Source organism: Lissotriton vulgaris, chromosome 1_1 (genome assembly GCF_964263255.1).
Source record: "Lissotriton vulgaris chromosome 1_1, aLisVul1.2, whole genome shotgun sequence".
In the NCBI taxonomy this organism is placed as follows: Eukaryota; Metazoa; Chordata; class Amphibia; order Caudata; family Salamandridae; genus Lissotriton; species Lissotriton vulgaris.
Window position 1 is genome coordinate 1,828,362,098 of NC_141685.1, and position 20,746 is coordinate 1,828,382,843.

At 43.4% G+C, this 20,746-nt stretch overlaps 1 protein-coding gene across 1 annotated transcript in view; it reads left to right on the plus strand.

Moving 5' to 3' along the window:
- The window catches only part of EEA1 (early endosome antigen 1), a 641,400-nt gene that overhangs the window by 90,186 nt on the left and 530,468 nt on the right, over nucleotides 1-20,746 (plus strand). Inside the window, exons 4-6 of the mRNA XM_086919279.1 lie at nucleotides 7,645-7,699; nucleotides 7,813-7,878; nucleotides 18,797-18,836. Of these exons, the coding sequence (XP_086775405.1) occupies nucleotides 7,645-7,699; nucleotides 7,813-7,878; nucleotides 18,797-18,836 (161 nt within the window). The remainder of the gene's footprint in view (nucleotides 1-7,644; nucleotides 7,700-7,812; nucleotides 7,879-18,796; nucleotides 18,837-20,746) is intronic.

Sequence of the window (20,746 nt, forward strand, 5' to 3'; positions counted from 1 at the left end):
GGGGGAAAGATTAATCTCTACAATCTCATCCGGTTTGGAACTTAACTCAATCCCTAAATATTTAGCCTTGCCAATCACACGTGGATCTATCAGATTGATTTTCTCATTGCAAATTATTTGCGTTTTAGGAACATTTAGACGATATCCTGAGATCTTGCCAAATTTTGACGTCAAGCGCTGAATTTCTGGCAAAGCAATCTGTGGGGAATCCGTCAATATGGCAAGGTCATCCGCATACCCTAAGATTTTGGTATCTCCTCCTTTGGCTCTGACTGGTTGAATCAAAATGTTAGAAATCATTTTTTTAATTAAAGGATCAATATAAATGGCAAATAGTAAGGGGGAACAAGGACAACCCTGCCGAGTACCTCTTAAAATAGAAATTGTGCCAGACTGATTTCCCATAACCAATATTTGAGCTGTAGGCTGTTGATACATACTCTGGATAGCACAAATATAACTATCACCTAGACCGTAATGCCGCAATACGGCCCATAAAAAAGGCCAGGAGACCCTATCAAAAGCCTTCTCGGCATCCAACAGAATTACGGCCATAGGGTCTCCTGAAACCTTAGTAAAATCAAAAAGAGCAATAGTGCGACGTATGTGGTCAATAGTTTCTCTGCCCGGCACAAAACCGTGTTGTGGAGATACTAGCTTCTTAATCACCCCGGAGAGCCGATTAGCGAGAATCTTGGCATAAATTTTAATATCGCTGTTTATAAGTGTTATAGGTCGATATGACCCTGTATCGGTTGGGTTCTTGCCTTTCTTCAAAAAGGCACCAATTCTGGCTCTTCGCCATGATTCCAGAGGTACCTCCCCCCTTTGAACATCTCGAAATAGCTCTAGCAAGACTGGAGTAAGCTGTGATCGAAATGTTTTATACAATTCGCCCAGTATGAAATCCAGCCCTACCGCTTTGCCCAACGGCAAGGAGTCTATCGCTTGCCACAGCTCATCTATTATTATCTCAGCATCCAAAGTTCCAAGTTCCTCAGGGGACAAAGCCTCAACCTCCACTTCTTTTAGATATTTCTGGATCTCTGACTGCAAAATCTCATCATCGATAATATCCTCATAATACAATTTTTGATAGTATTTTTGAAAAGCTAGAGCGATGGCCCGCTCTTCTGTCACCAGGCCAGCCTCCGAATCCAGTATAGCATTGATCCGGATGGCAGAATCTTTCTCGAATTCTTGCAGCTAACACCTGTCCCGCTCTTTCACTGTTTTCAAACATTCTGGATCGCCATGCCATAAATTTACCTGTTTAGGGGGCAAGATGGCGGCCGCTTGAGTCGAGTGAGCGCCACTCCCTGTCTTACCAGTGAGTGCTGATGGTGTGGAGCAGCTAAGGGGGAGCCTCTGGAGAAGGGTAGCAGCAGCGGACGGAAAAACAATTGCCAGACCTTAACGGAGTGGACGGAGGAGGACGGCCAGCAATGTGGTGGCTTATTTTTAAAAAGATTGAATGCTGAGGGCGTGGGAGTTCCAGAGGCTGTGGTTGCGGTCTGCGCAGCTTACTATCGCCGCCCTTTGCAGCCGCACACACCTGGGAGCCTGGTGGGCGTGCCTCGCGAAGAGAAAACAGAGAGGTATTGTCTAGACAGCCGGCGTTCTGCCTGGCTCGATGCCGCCGCGGAGGAGCGGGATTGGTCCCGCAGCCGAGTTGAAACCTACGGCAGAAGCACTGCCTGTTGGGACAAAAAAATTAAACAACAGGGTGTGGTGATGGACAGAGTTTCTGAATTAAGCAGAATACTCTCACCCAGTCAAGAGATCAGGGCTTAATCCAACACCGTTTTTTAGCTCACTGCACCATCCCAGCTCAGAACCTGGCTATATGCAAATTAGTCTGTCCCTGGCCCAGTGTATCATGGGAACAGGGCAAACCAAACTACCAAGCCAATTCTTTCACTGGGAAGGTAGCTTGTTTCCTTCCCAGTGAAAGAATTGGCTTTGTAGTTTGGTTTGCCCTGTTCCCATGATACACTGGGCCAGGGACAGACTAATTTGCATATAGCCAGGTTCTGAGCTGGGATGGTGCAGTGAGCTAAAAAACGGTGTTGGATTAAGCCCTGATCTCTTGACTGGGTGAGAGTATTCTGCTTTATTCAGAAACTCTGTCCATCACCACCCCCTGTTGTTTAATTGTTGGGACAAAAAGGCAACAACTCACGGTAAAGTAAAGTAATGTTTATTGTTTAGTTAGTTAAAACCATAACAATTTAAAACAAGTAGCAAAAGCGCAATTTTACGATAAGCAGTTAAAAGCAGGAATTTAAGTATAAAAACATTTTGTTTCTTTAAAAGTTCAATGCAGAAGGTTAGACCTAGTTTGCCCAGCTTCCGACCCTTTTAACAAAGCTTTTTAAAGGCTTTAAGAAATTTGATCCGTCTGCCATGCAGTCGGGGGTCTGATGGGCTTAGGCAAGCCATTATTGCGGCTCTGCAGGATCTAATACCTCTTTCGTTGAAACTTGTCTTTAGAAAGATTACACGTTCGGCCCGCAGTTTTTTGCATGTGCAAATGATATGGATAAAGTCTTCTTTGTGATGGTCGCACAGCCGGCATGATTTAGGGCCTGTGTGCAGCCAAGCTGGCTGCTCAGCCTGGGATGGTAGTGTTCCAAAGCGCAGTGCCATAAGTTGTTTTTTTACGTTAATTGAGTAGGTTTCGCATAAATAAGCTGCCGGTGCAAGGGACTTATAGTGATTTATCACCATCCAGGCATGCGACCTTGATTTTAGGATGTTTTTGTCCACTAGCAATGAATGGATTTTTGATGCTTTATTTACAACTTGTTTAAACGATTGGTACGGTAAGTTTTTGTTCCATGTTTCTGTCGTGCATGTGGCCAAAAGGGAATTGCAAAGGTATTTATTGAAAGGATTAGATTTGTCTTGATTTAGTTCAGACCAGATGGCCTCGTTGATTTTTGATGTAGCAGCGTTTAGCTTGAATCGATACCAGGTTTTCACCGTCGCGTACGTTCTGCCAACTTCTTCATTTGTAAGGCCGAATTCCAGACGAACCTGGGCTGGGGAAGCTGACCTTGGAATCTGGAATACTTTTTTATAGATGGAGGCTATTAGTTGGTTTAGTTGCACTCCATCCTCGCCATGGAAGGCCGCGCTGGCATATGTTAGAGTTGGCAGGATTTTTGCCTTCATTACGGCGAGCAAAGGTTTATAGGAAGGGCCCTTCAGCTTTTTAGCTAATAGGCTGAAAGCAAATGTTAGTGCGCTTGATCTCTGAGACATATATTTTTTATGCTCCGTAAGATTTCTTGAGTTGTCAATATATAGGCCTAAATATTTGTATTTTTTTACCTCCTCGAGTTGGATTCCATTGAGCCAGATTGTCTGTTTTTTTAACTGTTTTTTTCCAATCACCATAGTTTTTGTTTTGGATGTGTTTATTTCAAGTTTGTTTTCTGAAATGTAAACTGACATTTCATTCAGGCATCTTTGCAGACCAATCTTTGTTTGGCTCATTAGTACCACGTCATCCGCGTATGAGAGATGCGAAAGTCTCAGTTCGCCAAGCTTTGGTGGATGGGAATTGGTACAGTCCAGCCTTTGAGAGAGGTCAGATAAAAACAAATTAAAAAGATGGGGGGCCAGAACACACCCTTGTTTTAACCCTCTGGAGGTTGTCAGTTTCCTAGAGAGTCTGGACCCATCACCTATCTTAATCCTTAGCCAGGTGTTTGAATAGAATAACAGGATGCCTTTTAAAAGCTTTTCAGGGATACCCCAGGCTCGCAGCTTTTTCCACAAAAGATGGCGATCAACACTGTCGAAGGCTGCTTTTAGGTCTATAAAGCAGAGGTAAAGTTGCAGTTTCCTCCGCTTACACTTGTTTGTAATTAGTGAAAGACCTAAAATATTCGTCGTCGTTCCAAGGCCTTGTCTAAAGCCCGTCTGGTTTTCCGGAATTAGGTTAAGGTCGTCAGACCATGCCTTAAGTTCTTCTAGTACCAGGGAGGCATAATATTTGGCCTCTACGTCCAGCAGGGCTATCAATCTGTAGTGCGCTGGGTTTGCTCTGTCTCCTCCTTTAAATAAAGGTGTCAGAATCGAACCTTGACAGTTTACTGGTATGATGTTTAATTTCTCTATTTCTTGATATAAGTTGGAAAGGTGTTTGCCCCAAAACGGAGTATCATATTTGAAGATTGCTTGGGGGATTCCGTTGGGGCCTGGTGCACCGTCGTTTCTGCCTTTATTGATTATACGTCTAACATCTTCAGTCGAGTAACTTATGGCCGGAATCTGGGAGACATTATCCTCCATTGGGTTTGTGACCACATTCGATTGCTCCTTCTGTTTAGAAGTTGCGGCGTCTTCTGGGCTGGTACTTTCTAAGAACCCAGTGGGCTTTACATGAACTGCCCCTCGATCATAGGTGTTTCCCACGCTTGGTTCTAGCAAGGGAGCTTCCCAAAACCTCCTGGATAGAATTTCCACCCACTCAGATTCTTGTATGTTAGAGGATAGCACTGTAACCAGTCGGTTCAGTTTGTTTATGATGATCCAAAACTGTTTTGAGTTAGATTTCTTTGAGCTACAGAGGAGTTCGGCCCAGAATTTGTCGTTGCTCTTTCTTTTTTCTTCCCAGAGGTCTTTTTTATAACATTTCCTGAGCTGTCTTACACTGTCCCATGCTGCTGTGTCTGGAGTTGTTCTTTTTAGCATCCTTATACATTTTTTGAGTTTACGTTTCAGGGTTCTCAGACCTAACGTTGTTGTTTTTTCCCGGGAGTTGGACCGCTTTTGTCCTGACGGCATTAATGTTGTTAGCGCAGCTGTAAAGCTTTCCCATGCAGGTATTTTGTCCTGGGCACCAATTTTGCTAGTAATAAATACGTTTTTTATTTTTAGCTGCAATGCTTCAATTGTGTAGTTTGACCATTTTAGACGTTTTAGGTCCACTGTGTGTATGTTGCCATCAATAGTTGTATTTACCTGGTGTTTAGTAATGTTTGACTTAAAATGTATCAGCTGATATGAATGGTCACTCCTGGTTGTGAACTCTATCGAAAAGTGCAATAGGGATGGTATCAGCGATACTGAGATTGCTGTGTAGTCTACTCTTGACCTTGTCTTCCCCCCATGGAATGTAAACTTAGGCGGGAAATCGTCTGGAGTTCTACCGTTCAATACTCTTAGCCCAAGAAACTCTAAGGCATTAACCAACTCTTGTCCACTTTTGGCCTCATTGGCTGGTATTGATGTGGGACGGACCAATATATGTTGTTTGCTGATATAGATTCGTCCTCGTCCGGAGTGTAAATTAGGTTTGAGTTAAAGTCCCCTGTGATTGTCAAGTCCCACAAGGGAAAGGAACTGATGTTGGTGATGATTCCTATTAGTTGTTTGTTATGGCCCGATTTTTTCCTCGCCGAAGGATGTGTGTATGTGTTCATCAAGAGGACGATTTTTGATCCATTAGCAGGCCCTAATGTTAATTTGATCAATTATATATTTGGTCCTTCTGAATCCATTTGTTCACTTTCAATCTTTAACTCTGAAGAGATATAGACTGCCAAGCCCCCTTTTGGTCGACCAAAGGTTTTGGTTTTGGTTGCTGGAACTGTATAGTGGATGTAGTTTGCCAATGGGAGAGCTTCTAGGGCCCAGGTTTCCTGCAGAGCGATAATATCATAATTTTCCCATTTTTTGGGGAGTTCACCGTTCTCCAGCCATTTTTGTGCCCCCGCGATGTTCCACAAGAGCACCTGTATGTTGCTTGTGTCTTGTGTTGATAGATTATTTTCCGTTGGTCAAAGGTTTGTTTTCGAAGTTAGTACTCTTGGCAACCATGCCCAGTTGTCCTTAGTCCTGTCCATTCTGTTTACCCGGTCATTTTGTGGCCCCTCTTTCTGTGTAGTAGAAAGGTTGCCGCCAATTGCCCCTTTGAATGATGTTTGAATGTTAGGTGTGTTATCGTTTCGCCTTTGAGCTTTTCCTTTACTACGGTTGAAAATGTTGTTTAGGGGGCCAGGATAACGGGGGGTCGCTGGTTTTAGCATTTTAATTCCCCAATCTTCAAATTGCACCTTAGAATCCAGGATGTGCTGCACGTCTTCTTCAGTCAGCCAGGTGGTAAGTGTTTGCTCCTTACTCTTTTGGTGTTCCATTCCTATGAATTCTACTGCCAATAGATTCGCTGATGTTAAGTATTTTAACGCCGGAATGTTAGATGTTAGCTGCAATATGTTCCCTCTATTCAATATATCATGGGGCCCTTTTGAATCTTATTCTGGGATTAGCAATAATTGCCGTTCTGTTGGTGCGTTGCAATGGCCTGCCTGGGGCATTGGGTGTTCTTCCTTATTTCCAAGTGTAATTTGCTATAAGTCACCTTTGATTTCGACTTTTATGTTGACCTGATGGGTCTTGAGATTCATTGCAGACTGATTGACTAGAAGGTCGTCCACCCGGAGTCCTGCGCTCGAGGTAGTTTCTGCTTTCAATGCCGTACACCTTAAGGTTGAGTCGGCTTCTTGTTTCGGTTGTGGTCTATTTTGGTTTTCCACCAAGCCATAGGTTCCCCCTAGACTAAGCATTTGGAACTTCGGGATGTCCATTGTCTGAGCAACTTTCGTACTGTCACCGTACTTTTGGTTCCCCATATTTGGTGCATCTTGATTGTCTGAGTGTTTCCGTGTTTCTCTTCGTCCATCTTCACGATCTCTAACGACATTTCCAATCACACTCCATCTGTAAGCACTGTGAATGGTACGGACTGAGCCAGGACTCGCCTGCCTGCTTAGGGCTCTTAAAGGAGGCCACATCTGAAAGGAAAGACTGCATTTGTATTGCAGCCAGACCCCCTACCTCCCTTTGTGCCTAAGTCACCATGACGTCCAATCTTTTCATTACATTGCATTCGCTGTGCAGAGCTTAAAACACCCCATCATGGTATGGGTATTTGCTGATTCCACTGGATCTGAAACTGTAAAGGTCTGAGGGAGAGCCATATATCTGAGAATGACCGGAACATTTCAAAGCAGGCATGCCTAAATTCTCTATTTCCTGTCAAGATCTGCGTCTTTTGTAGGCTGGAAAACAGGCAGCGTTGGTATCCCTGAAGAGTAAAAGTGAGACTATATAACAAAACAGTTTTAAAAGCACCAATATTTTATTACCACAGTTGCCCATTCACTACTACCAGACCTTCATGTTCTCCCTGACAACTTCAGAAAGCTGAAGCCAGACCTGAAGTGTCTCTGGCCCAAGATGTAAGTGTCTTTTTTTGCCAGTGAGAAACAGCATGAAGCTGACTACCCTGGAATCCTATACTATGCAGGTCTACATGATTTTATGTATTTGGCTATTATAGTAGAGGGAGTACTCGACGACAAAGGGGTGACTTTTGGTTGTACAGTGGCATGATTGCCCGTGGGTGTCTTGCAGACCCTCAACACGGGTGGTTGGTATGTGACTATTTGTATTTATGGTTCTGCTTGTATACTATTCAGTTTCTACACAAATGGGAGATCCTAGATGTTTTATTAAACAGTGTTTGATCTAAAATAATCCTTAAAAAGTCATTGGCTGAACTTCTGTAAAACTATTAAGTGATTGAAAAAAGCCTTCTGGTTCATTGTATTTTTGTTTCTCGATATGCAGTGATGAAACATTCCTGTTGCAGCAAGAAGTCAAAGAACTACAAGCTATTTTAAAGGTTAGATATCTATTTTTAAAAGGAGTGAATTATTAAATAACCGATTTCAGCTCGTTCACCAGCATTGGAGCCACCTGTCAAAGTATTTAGTTGTCCTTGTCGTTCTTTTCCAGGAGGAGAAATGGTACTCGGAGGAGCTGAAGAAAGAACTGGAGAAAGTTCAAGGGCAACTGAAGCAAGTAATTCTTTTAAACTACTTATAGTAGGTTTCTAGTTATTGAAATGCAAAACATTCATTTTTGATTAGATGTGATAAACATTCCTGTATTTTTTCCTGAGCTTGCAAATCCCAGACTATTCATTAGTCAATTTATTACTTTCATGTATTTAAGTTTTGCAGCGGTTTCCCCACAATGTTTTCCCACAAGACGTTTTAGATGTGACATTGTGCTTGCTAATCCAGGCATTTTTAGACCCTGTTCTGTAGAATGACCTCCATTTACCTCAGTAAGAGTTAAATGGCTGCAGGTGACTAATCTGTGCGTTCCCTCTGTTTTTTAACCCTTAATGTGGCACTGAACATGTCGCCTGATCTTGTGATCTTCAAAACATAGTACTGTGGATGACTTGGGTTCCCCACCCCACGTTTATAGTTTTCCCCATAGCCTTTGATTGGTCTTGAAGGTGTCTTTCCACTGAAATTGCTTGTATGAAACTCTTTGGAAAACTTGTGCTCCAGACAGCAGGTCTTTTTTTTTGTTAAATCATTTTTTGTAAGTTTAAATAGTATAACACAATACCCATTTACAATGTGCATTCATAATACTGTAGTAATAATTTTAATAATCCTTGCAGCAAGGTTAAAAATAACTAGTTAAATACAACTGTGAGATGACGACAATAGTTCAGACCGTAATGGTGTAAAATCGAATTTCATGCCCTGTGCGCCCATCTGCGCAGTCTGTTATCCTAGGTTCTAATTTTGGCAAAAGCCTTTTAATATTTTGTTGTGCAAGAGGAAAGCCCATCTCTTGCCCGAATGCTGCACCTGCCATAGAGGCACCATCACAAAGGACTTGGCCTAAGGCCACAACTAATGTACTTGAGTCCTGTCTACACCTGGCCAAGCGGGCCGCATCGCTGAAGAGGATTGCCGCTGCACAAACTGACCACCCTGACTTCATCTGGTGTTTCCCTGTTCCAAAGGGAAATCGCCACTACTGCCACCACAAAGGTAAAGCTGCTGCTGCGACGTCAGGTAAAGAAACTGCACCCCTTGCAACGAGAAAACTGCAACTCCAGCCAACCGGTGTAAATGGGGCTAAGCCTGCAACTGGAACACACAAGTGTGCAGATTAATTTGCCATGTGGACTTTATTGCCCAGGCCCAATTCATCACAAGGAAATGCTTTTTTTTTAAAAGTAGTACTAAAACTGACACATTATTAATCGAATCCTATTGTATAAAAGCCCTGTAGCTCCAGTTACCTAAACTATGCTAGAATTTGGATTATGCATTAAATTAAAAAAAAAAAAGTGATTTTCTCAATTTACCAAAGATTTGCTGTTCTTGAACATAACTAACCGAAGTGATTGTTATGTGAAAAATAAAGGAACCCTGTAGTAAATATTTTTAAGGGTGACTAGCATTTGCATACAAAAACATTTTTAACCTACACACATAAGCCTCTCAACACGATCCCAGTAGTCACAAAAGTATCAGTTTTGTAATATATGAGACAAACCATAATTTAGCTGTCCTAGTCTTGTGTCCTCAGCACTTTTGCCTAAAAAATTGCACAGGCATTCCCAAATCTTCAAACCCTTTCTTTACATAGCCTTCAGCTGTAGACTAAAGATGCCTTAAATATCTAAAACGAATTTGGAGGTAATGCTAAACCAGCCTAACCTGATTCTTCCGAAAAAATTTCACTCTAAATATGTAAATAGAGGAAAGATATTTACTTGTTTCATAGACTTCATAAACAAAATTGTTCAGCCAAGTACTATTGAATAAACATTGAAATACTGTTAAACCATGATGTTGGAGGAAACTCATGTACAGGAATGAAGTCCATCTTTTCCTTTTTCACATGCAGGTGACAACTATGTAGAAAAACAGTGGAACTTTGTCAGACAAGAATAAATGGGTAATACAATAATATAAAACAATAAGCTTTAATACAGATGTAGAAAGTTTCCGCAAAATAGATAATGTAAAAAGGTCTGTATATGAATTTTGTTTGTGAAAAGTTATCTACACGTAATATATATATTTGATACTCAACTGGTTCAAATTTATAGGAGTAAAAAATAAATTCCGGGAAGATGATCTGGTTATCCTAAAACCCACCAAAAAGGGTGAAATGTTGCAAACAGACTCTGGCTTTATTGACTTTAGTTAAAATACTCCTGAGAACTACCTTCCAACTGATTGAGGCAGAACAGCAATGCTAATTCCACTTTGCCAGCTCCACTATTCCATGATAATGCTATGACGCAGGTTCGGCAGGAACATTACACAATGACCCACCCCACTAATGCATCAAAGAAAATTATATTCTACATACAAGTTTAGCTCAGAAAAGTAAATAAAATCAATTAACCACTTAAGAAATTTCACATGTAAAATACATCCTGTAAGAAATTAAGTTGTTGGTTTACTCAGGTATGATCCCTACTCAAACATCAATCGCAATCCTTGTCAGGGAGTGGCACAAGCCATCAGTAAATTAATGTGTGCTCTACCCTCTGATAGTTTGGCACAGAGCAGTCAAGCATAAATTAAAGACAATGTATAAGGTATTTGTGCAACACTTCAAATGGTAGAAAAATAGAACTTTCTTTAAACAAATTAAACACAACCAAAACAACAATCCTCCAATCAGTAAAACAGGAGATATGTGATTTTAAAGATTGCAGTAAAAATAGACCAAAAAGCACAAAGTGCAGACTGTGGATAGCTGGTCGCATCAGACTGGGACAAAGTCACAACTTCAGGCCAGTTCCAGACTTCTCACTCAGGCAAGAGTGCAGCAGGTCAGCACAGCAGGGCAGCAGCCCTTCAGATCAGCAGTCCAGCAGAGTGGCACTCATATCAGCAGCCCAGGAGTACTTCTTCCTGGCAGAGTATCCATATGTCCTGAAGTGGTGGTGTCTGAGTCCCAGTATCTGTGCCCATGTGTGCGTCTGAAGCAGGCAGAAGCATCTAGAAGCATAACTTTAAAGTACACAGGCGCCCTGCCTTCCTGGCCCTGGCTCCGTCTAACTACAGGGAGTATGTATCCCTTTGCGTGGAGACAGGACACAGCCTAGTCAAGTGTTAGTGGGGCTGGGTCCTGCTCCTCCCTCCGATCCTGCCAGTGCTGGCCCATCCAGGCACACCTAAGCACCCTATTGTGTGTGACTTTCTAGGAGGGCTACACAAAAGTCAATTGTCAACTGCACCCAGCAAGTGACCCAGGAGAGGCTAGAGGCACCAAATGGCTACGGCAGGAAAATGCTAATGTTGTAAAATTTGCATTTGTTTCAAAATGTTAATTTAAATTGGTCTTTACTATAAGTTAGGATTTTTTACTTCAATTACAAAGACCAGCAAAAAGAAAGTCAGCAAAACAGGAGATCTGATGGCAAAAAGGAGGGGGAACCCACACCATGAATGCCAGGTCTAACCCATCCTGATTACATCTTTTGTGTGAGATCGACTCTAGCACTTGGCAAATAATTTTTGGCCACTCTTCTCAAATGGGTAGTTGATCACATCCCACATTTTCTATTCATGAAGTAGCCAGTCTCTTCAACCTTTGCTTTATTTTGGCAGAAATGATTTCTGAGCTTGCACAAGTTTACTCCAATCTCGTAGTTTTCCAACCCTTGAATCATCCAATCTTCTTCCTGCTACCACCATTTGAAGCAGTTGGGAGAATGTAAGCCCTTTTTTAGAAAAAATATTTTTACTATCCATCAATCCTTTTCTTTGGGACTTAAATTCTATGGTCTTCAGTGCATTACCGGTCATCACCTTTACTCCTTTCCTTCTCTCCAATCACATTTGCACCACTCTTGGAGTGCTCTTTCCTTCATCTGTAAATTGCCCGGCATGTCATAATCTTATACTAATTATTGTTTTGAGGATCATGAGAAGTAGCCCTTTAACAAGCAGTTTCCTTAATACCGGTCTTCGTTATTTCCTCAAACAACTTTTAAGCACAGCAGATTTCCTTTTTGCAGTAATAAGGTCTCCCTCAACATCGTACACCTTTGCGCTGAAACCCCTTTTCTGTTGGTTTCTGGCTAGTATTGGTCAACTCGGACCCTTCTAAAGAAACACTAGTGATGCTGACATTCTTTGCATGGTTTCTTTGCATTTACCTTTTTGATCAAAGCTTGTCCCCCTCCCAGTCTATACCTTTTTTGTCCCTCGGCTGGCATTGCCCACATTATAGAGTACAGCATAGTGTGGAGAAGTGTGGCTCAATGGTTAGAGCGGCAGACCCTGATGCAGAGGTCTGGCCCGGGACCAGGGTTCAATTCCCCGCCTCGGCGGGTCTTGGGCTCAAAATTCCACGGACATGATAATTCTCGCCTCGGTGCCTATTCCAATCATGGAGTCCCACTCAGCAACTCTAAGCAATAGCTTGCTTAATCTCCACAACGGCCCCCACAACGCTAAGGATGCCAGGCCTCCACCTTGGGGGTGCCCAGGAGTGGACGCCTCACAGGGAAAGCCAGGATGGGTTCCACAGCGGTAGTCGTACAAGCGCCTTGAGACCCTTGCGGGTGAGTAGTGCGCTATACAAGTATCAATTTACATTTACTTGAATACAGTCTCCACCTCCTCCCCCTAACCCCCCCCACGCCCCCCAACAAAAAAAAAGGAAACAATTGTGGTCTCATAAGAAGCAATGCAGTAGAAAATCTCTTTGTTCCAGTCACCATCCACATATAACTTTAGCTGGGGGAGATCGGCTAAGTAGCTTGACCTTGTACTTATCACCTTGTTTGGCCTCTATCCTGGGAATGGCAATTTTAACAATGTTTTATTTGCCTACAATGTTTTCATTTGTTGGTCTTGCTTATTGAGATACTATTTTGTTTGCTCTTATTCCCTTGTCATCCTTGTCCATGTTGCTTTTCCCCCCTCCACGCCTGTTATCCGTATTCCTTTATTCCCTTCACACACTCCTTTGTTCAGCTGGTTACTTTGTGTATTTCTCTTGACAACGTGTTGCTCCCGCCATCCCTCATTCCACAGTCAACCTACCTTGTTGGTTGTCCCCACCTGCAGTCACTCCGAACCCACCTGCTGCCTCTGTTGTTGATCTCCCTCCCCCTCTAACCACCTACCGTCGTTTAATAAAGAAACAAATGCATTACAAATAGGTACCATCAACAAAAGTGCAGAGTTAGTAACAATAACCACTCTGTCATTCCAAATCCCCTTGCAGCTACATCAAAAATAGCACAGCAGCAAACCTCTGCGACAGAAAACAGAACGGAATACAGTAGAATAATAAATACTATGTGCAGACCGGGGGTTTGCTCAAGAAATGCAAGACATCGGAACATCAGATTTTTAGGACCTCAAGCCGAGATGAAACTTAAGGCTAAATTCGTGTCCAACCCAAGGCCCTTCATAAAGATAACCAAGGCATATAACAATAACTGAAGACCATTTAGTGTTTGACATAAAGACAACATGATCTGAATAAAAAAGGATGGGAACGTTCTAGACCGTTTATGGTCAGCATTCCGTTTCCAATTAGGGTGGAATCCAATTAATTATTATACAAAAGAAATAAGTTATGCACCAAAACACATCCCTGCCTGACACCTAGACACAGGCCGAAGCTCTCACTACGTTCACCATTCGCCCCAAATCTAATCGAGGCGTTGACGTCTAGGTGGAGTGTACGTAACAAAGATACCAGTCCAGTGTGAAGCCCCATTGAGTCCAACTCTTCCCATAGTGATGATCTGACCACATCACACCTTTAGCTGAAGTTTATTAATAAATATAAGTTGAGATACTCTTCTTGGGCTCCCAGGAGGGGTTTAAAACCATATTGGACATCATCCATTCATAGTTTCAGTGGCCCTGGATGCAATGCTGGAGAACCCGGTGGGTTAGATGCCATGCTGCTAAGGTTCCAACAAAAAATAGTCCAAACGCCCTGCACTCCTACCCAAAAGGCAGTTCTCACACAAGTTTACAAGAATGTTTGTGGGTCCAATTCAGCATTCTAATCCACTAAACAGGGCTGCCAGAGGCGCTTTGGTTAGCTATCTCACCAGCTACAGTTAAAGGTGCACACTAGAAGAGAGAAGTGCATTATTTTAAGCTATTGTAACCCAGTTGATCAAAGACACACCCAGTTGTGTCAAGGGACATGGGTGTATCTTTAATCAAGTGTTTAAGCCTAGTTTGTGTGTTAAAACTCTGAAATATTCTCTTCAGTTGAAATCCAATAAAAAAAAATGTTCTGAGATCCGTACAGCTGTCATTCACATATGTGCCCCGTCCGATTACTAAACTTCACGGAACCATATGTGTAAAGTGACAAGGTGCTATCCAGATTTTTGATTCACAGGAGCATCACTGGACTTGGAAAAACCTCTATCCATCTTGGCCTCGAAGAGGGCAGATATGCATGTATTGTGGCAATGTAAGCTTACCCCATTCACAGTCCTAAATGCTTATCTGTAGGTATTCAATCTGTGATTACCCAGGTGCTTCTTGGATTATTTCTAGGTCTGGTCTGCTCAACTTAGCTATTGGGTCCTTGTAGTTCAGGGATGACTCCTTTCTGCAAGACATCTTTTTTTTTTTTGAAAACCTTTATTGGAAAATCAGGAGATACATGCGCAAGCCCACAACCATCATGGCCGGCCGCAAAGACAGTCATTAAAAACAGGAGAGTCGTAGGCAATAGGTCAATATACAAACAGGATACTTCAAAGTACACTATAAGGACTGCGGGGTGCGCGATATAGGATAGGAGGTTTTCGTTTTTAAGTTTAGAAGAAGAGAGGGGGCTGCAACAACAAGGACTACACACCTTACATAAAGGACAAAGAAGAAGCAGGGGGGATACACCCCAGTTACAATCGGAGATAGGCTATAAGTACAGCAACTATATAATCAAAGCAGCCGCAGCGAAAAAACTAGACAATAGCAACGATACAGAAAGCAACTTTACCAAGCCCGATCCCCGAGACCCCACCCCTAAAAAAGGGCGAGGAATAGAGGAATATTGAGATGCCGGAAATAGAAAAAGAAAAAAGGTGCGAGACCCAGTGACAGTCAGCCCCACTAAAGAGGAAGACCCTCCCAAAGCCGGAAAAGAGCGATAGGGACCATAGAACAAAACAAACTAAAACAACAAACCACCCCCCCGCACCCGCCACTGTGCACCCCTGTAATGGCTACGGCCTAACCCACTAACAGCGTGCCTGTCGCCCCGGAACTGCCCCACAGTAGGGAAATTATAAAGAGTGGAGGAGGAGAGGAGCAGACCCGCTCCCGGGCACCCGGTGCCCCCTCGCCGGCAATTGAAACATATCGGTACAAGGGGTAAACATTGAACAAGGTATACACAGTCGGGAAAACTACGAGCGGAGCGTGAGCATTAACACACCGGAAACAGGATTAATCACAAAGCAGTACAGTTCGCATTCCCAAAGCATTCATACCCACTGTAGTAACAACGTCGTGAAAGCAATACCCCTTGCAGCCAGAATCACAAGCAAAAATGAAAGCCAACCTATAGCAGTCCCTCGGCCCTTCCCATACATGATATTATATGAGCACAGAATGTGAACTAGAGCAGCAAGAATCAGATCAAAGTAACATATCAAGGGACAGAGTCAACTAGGCGCAGCATCAAAGAGGACAACGTATCAAGCAGCCCTCACAGTATCAGCACAAAGGACGATGACCCAGAGGGGAGATATTTATGATTGTCCAGTCTTGCTTAAAGTACCAGAACCAGCGACAGTACCAATCTCTAGCAAGTGCGGCGGGCGAGACCAGTTAGTGAAACAGACCTTCCACACTCCATGCCACGAAGCAACACAGGAGAACCCCAATCCAATGTCAAAATACAGCAGGAACAGCACCAGGATATCAAGCAACAGGTCGTTGGGGAAGGATATTGCAGCCAGGTCCAGGCTAGCATGTCCAGAACGTCCAGTGCATCCAATAGTACACGTATGGAAAGTCCCAAGACACCGTGTTTCCGACCCTGCAGCTGCGGTAATAGGCGCCATCTTGAAGACGGCGTCTCACTGTGAACGAACGGGCCAGCCGATATCATTGGCTCCACCGCGAGGATCATGGTATCCAACTTGCCCCCCAGCAATAGGGTGCCCTGCACCAAGGTGTCACGAAGGGCAGCTAGAGAGGCCAGCAAAGCGTCAAGGTGCAAACCAGTTCTGTGCCCCCCATGTGTTCTGGTCTCCCTCTCCATAGTAGCACGGGTCAGATCAGGACCGGTGTGGGGCCGTGGCACGGGCAGCAAGGCGGCGAGCAATGTAGCTCCCCCGGCAGGGCCACCGAGATCAAGCAAAAGGCACCGCTGGAATTCGTGCAGCTGAAGGGCGGCTCGTAGGAAATTAGGGAGCCTCCCGCCAGAAGCGGGATGGTTAGGAGAATATCTCTCGGCAGAGAGCGAGTGGATACAATGTTGCACTGTCCGGTTACACGGAGGCACAGGGAGAGTCTCGGTCTTCACACGTAGTAACAGATCGCCAACATAGGCCTGCCAGGAAAATCGCCGCCACACGCCTCCTCAGAGCTGACCGATCCCTCCAGGCCAACGGCGGCCGTTGTTGTTTGCTCGGGGACCAGCCTCGCAAGATGGCCGAGTCCCCGGTCTCAGGGCTGCTGCGGGCCGCTAGCGTCGCCGACGTTATCTCGCCTCCAGAAGCAGGCACGGACCTCGGGATTGCGCCCTCGATGATCGGGCGCTTTCATGTCCCCGTACCCTCCGTCTTGCCGCGGTAGTTCACGCGGGATGCGGTCTCGAGAGGAGATGATGATCGGAGCCGAGGGACTAGGCGGCCATTGCGGTCGCCGGCTTGGCTCCTCCTCTGCAAGACATCTTTGAACAAATTTTGGTCAGCTTGCTCTTGCTGTTTGTTCCTGGTCAAGGGTGTGCAGGTACCTCTTATTTAGGGTACATTGCATCAGTATGGCTTCTGGATGTAAATCCAGTACTGACCTGGAAATCGATAAAAGCCAACCGGTTCATGTTCCGGACATGTCTCTCTGGAATGCTGCACAGAAATTCCTTAAAATCCTGATGACATGCAACTACTGACTGGATGGGGTGGATATGTATCCTGCTTTGAGGGCAGTGATAGGAAGCCAGTACCACCTAAACCACCAGTGTTTCTTTAAACATTCCGTAAACGTAGGTATTCTCAGCCGTTGCTAGTGCAGCAAAACAAAAAAGGGTTGGGAAACTGTAACCCTAGGTCACTGCAAGGATTCAGAGCAGGACTTGGGGACAGTAGACATTAAAGTTGCCATGTCAAAGTCCAGAATGAAAACAACCTCTGTTTGCAGATACTTGCTGTCGCCTCCGTAGTAGGCACATACCTTACATGTAAGGTGCTGTTCGCAACATACATCATAATACATATCGCGGTGTAAAGAGTGAGCCCACTGATGGATGGTTAGTTGAATTGTGTAGAAGGGAGGTCTACAGGTCCACTTCCTTCCAGGAATATAGTTAAAAAGGCCTGTGTCCCTGTACTAAACTTAGTTTTCTCCAATTTCTTAGCCTGATACCAGACTGTGCGTGGTCATACAGTTTTCCTACATGCCTTGGGCGGCAGAGTCTTGTGCTCCTTTAGAGAACTTCACAGAATTATGACCTCTCAGTCAATCATCATCCTGGAGTTTGCTGTATTCTCTTAACCACACCGTTCTGGTTTATTATAGTTTTTTTCAGAAAATTAGTGAACAGAACATTCCAATTTTAGAATGGGACTGCTCATGCAACAACAAAGTAAATCTTTTTCACTATTAGCATAAGACGGTCACTGAAGCCAAAGGAAGAACTATGCTGCATTGTGCACTGATGGTGGGGCAATTCACTTGTCTACTAAATAGGAATACATACTACTACATACATACTGAAAAATTGGGAGCATTGCATGCTTAAAATTATGCTAAACAATATGACCAATCTTCAGAACAATTTGATATATATGGACCTTGTTTATTTTGCGAAAAAACACACCTCTTCTACATCAATCAGTTTATGACAGCCCTACAGTTTATGTACACAAACGAAAGTCCACGTAATTTAGGAAATAATCAGAATCCGCCTTATGAGAACATTGGAATGTGGAGCACTCCATTGCAGACAATGGAGTGCTTCGAGCTTCTACAGGCCGGTAAAGGTCCGCAGAGCCACATTCCAATGTTGTTTAAACAAAGGCCTCTCAGACCCAAGGGGATTTCAATCCCTTGTTAAAGGCCCTCACTGAAACGCTGGAGTGGGCCTTTAATGGCCGGTATAGCCCGGCTATAATATAGCCCTTTTTAATGGACAAAACAGGCAGATAAAAATCAAAAATATCTTCAAACATGTAGAACTAACAACATTTAAGCATCACATCAATTTAAGACCCTCTAGAAACTGGGTTCTGTGTTAACACCATTTATTGTGATTTCTTTGAAAAGATTTACCATACTGTTGTGTGTGCAGCTCTTCTGCTATACCACTAATCCACAAGAGCCTCACTTTATAGCTATTCTTCAGGCTGGGGAATATTATTGCAGTGGCTTCCACTCTCTGTGCTGTAGATACTGCCTTGACTACACTTGGTTAGAAACTCACAGAGCCTATGGTACTTACCTGTCCCGCTGTTATTTACACTGTCACTCCATATTTCACTTTTGACTACGGTGTCCTGTTGAGATTCTTATCACCGACTTCATATTGGTGCAATGTCCTCTGGTAAGTTTAACGTAACAGCATGCTATTGACTTGTCCAGGAGCAAAGAATATGTTCTTTGCTGCTCAACAGAGTCTCTTTCTCAGACTGCTCACTAGAACTGTTGTTTGGTTGCATGCGCTCTTTAAGACGGTGTTTCATTTAGTAACTAATGCAATGTTTACTTGCTTTTGAATTTGTTTTCTCTAGGAATCTACCATTGATGGTACTTCGACATCTGCATCTACTGGTAATCAGTGTTAATATACACTTGTTATGTTACATTTCCTGTATGGGCGTATGTTAAGTAAAATCAAACTAAAGAAGTGTTTTCATAAAACACATCATAAAATCAGTTCCTCATGACTAATGAAAGCAATATTCAGATTGAAGAATTTAAAATAATATTAGTAAAGGAATCCAAATTAAAAGTAACCATGTCCGAGATGGTTATATTCGCTATTGTAGTTCGATTATTACGTTGCACACATAACAACCTAAACCCTTTGTAAAGTACACAGAAAAAATAATTTAAATTATCAAGTTGTGGCTTCTTGTTGGAAGTGTGGCAAAACCGGTGGTCGCCTGTCCCTCCTTGCCTGCCATGTCCCAGTGTTTGACTGTAGACAGATCCATCTTAGTTCAAGCATAAAATATGCATTACTGAACCTTGGTTGTGTGATAATACTTAGTCTGTGCTATTACATTTGGCTTTGTTTGTGGCTTTCTGCTTTTGTACCTCTAAATTTCCCTGCTACATACTTCTATTGTTGTTTTATTTTTAGTTGAGCCTTGTAAAATTATTTTTTTCCTTTTTTCATAAAGTCTTGCCATGGAGGGCTTATATGTTTGTTTTTGTCTGCCCCAACTCCGATACACTTTAAGAACAACCACATTTATGTGACATTGCTAGTGTTCTTTATATTTACTATTGTGAGCTTTATTTCTTGTCCCATTGCTCTTAAGCTGGTCTGTGTTTTTGTTACAGATCCTTATGAAGTTGTAGGAAGCTGGCTCTTTTTATAGTGGACCAGAATTAGGCACATTGTGTAAAGAGTCTAGGAAACCCGTATTGGTTTACAGAAGCACAAATTAGAAAATTAAATGGTCTTTTGTGGTAGTATGTGTGAGCAGTTTAGGCTTATCAGAGGGTAGTGCTAAGCATTTGTTGTACTCACAGAGGCAACAAATGAGAGACACACTCAAGAATAAACCAGAGACCAATTTAGAAAATGACGTCTTATTTTTATATACATTTTGATACCAAGAAATTCGTTGTCAAGTTAGTAATTTTTAAATACAGATTTTTACAGTTAAGTAAAAAGTTCACTTAGATGTGTTCTTTATGTAGCAGTGTTTCCTATGGAGAAAAAGGTATATGTTGCTTACAGTTATTTATGGTGAGTTTCTGGGGGTCTCCTTTGGTACTTAGGCTTGTAGGGGGCCAAGGTGCAAAGTACCACCAGCACTTATTCATTACCTTCCCTAGGGTGTTAAAGGTGCGGTCTGGTTGGTAGCTGCGCGTGCTACACCAATGGAAGGAAGGGTGGCCACATGGAAACAGGCTGCAGAGGGAAACTTAGGGACAAGTCTGGGAGTTTCCAACGGGGGGCTTAGGTCACAAGGGCACCTGAAGCGAGGGGGCACAGCCGGTTTGTTGATACCCGGGTTCGGGCAGTCCAGTGTAGAGTGGATAGGTCAGCCGGGCTCTGTGTGTCAAGGTCCTTGCAGTTGTCATTCTCGCTGGTTGAAGGTGCAGAAATCAGGACAGATGAGCCACTCAGTAAATGTATCTCTGCGATGCTGACGTCCCTTGACGGCTGCTTGGTCTCGGTGTTGTGGGAGTCCATATTGGACTCTTAAGGGCTTTGTTTGCTTCAAGGTTTCCAGTAGCCCGGGTATTGGTGCGGTGCATTCTGGTATCCTCTCACTGAGGGGGGAGCTAGATCTGACTTTCAGGAGTACTTGTACCTCTTCCTGTGGGGCTGCTGCAATGGGCTGGCCGGGAAGTGGCAACAAGGTAAACCAGACTCTGCTTCTTCGGTGCCTGCGGACTGCAGAGGGATAGCTCCTGTACCCCAAGGGAGGTTCCCTGCAATTTGTGAAGGGCTGGCAGTTTACCGGGGTTCTTGGTAGTTGCTCAGCTGCAGAAAGAGTCAC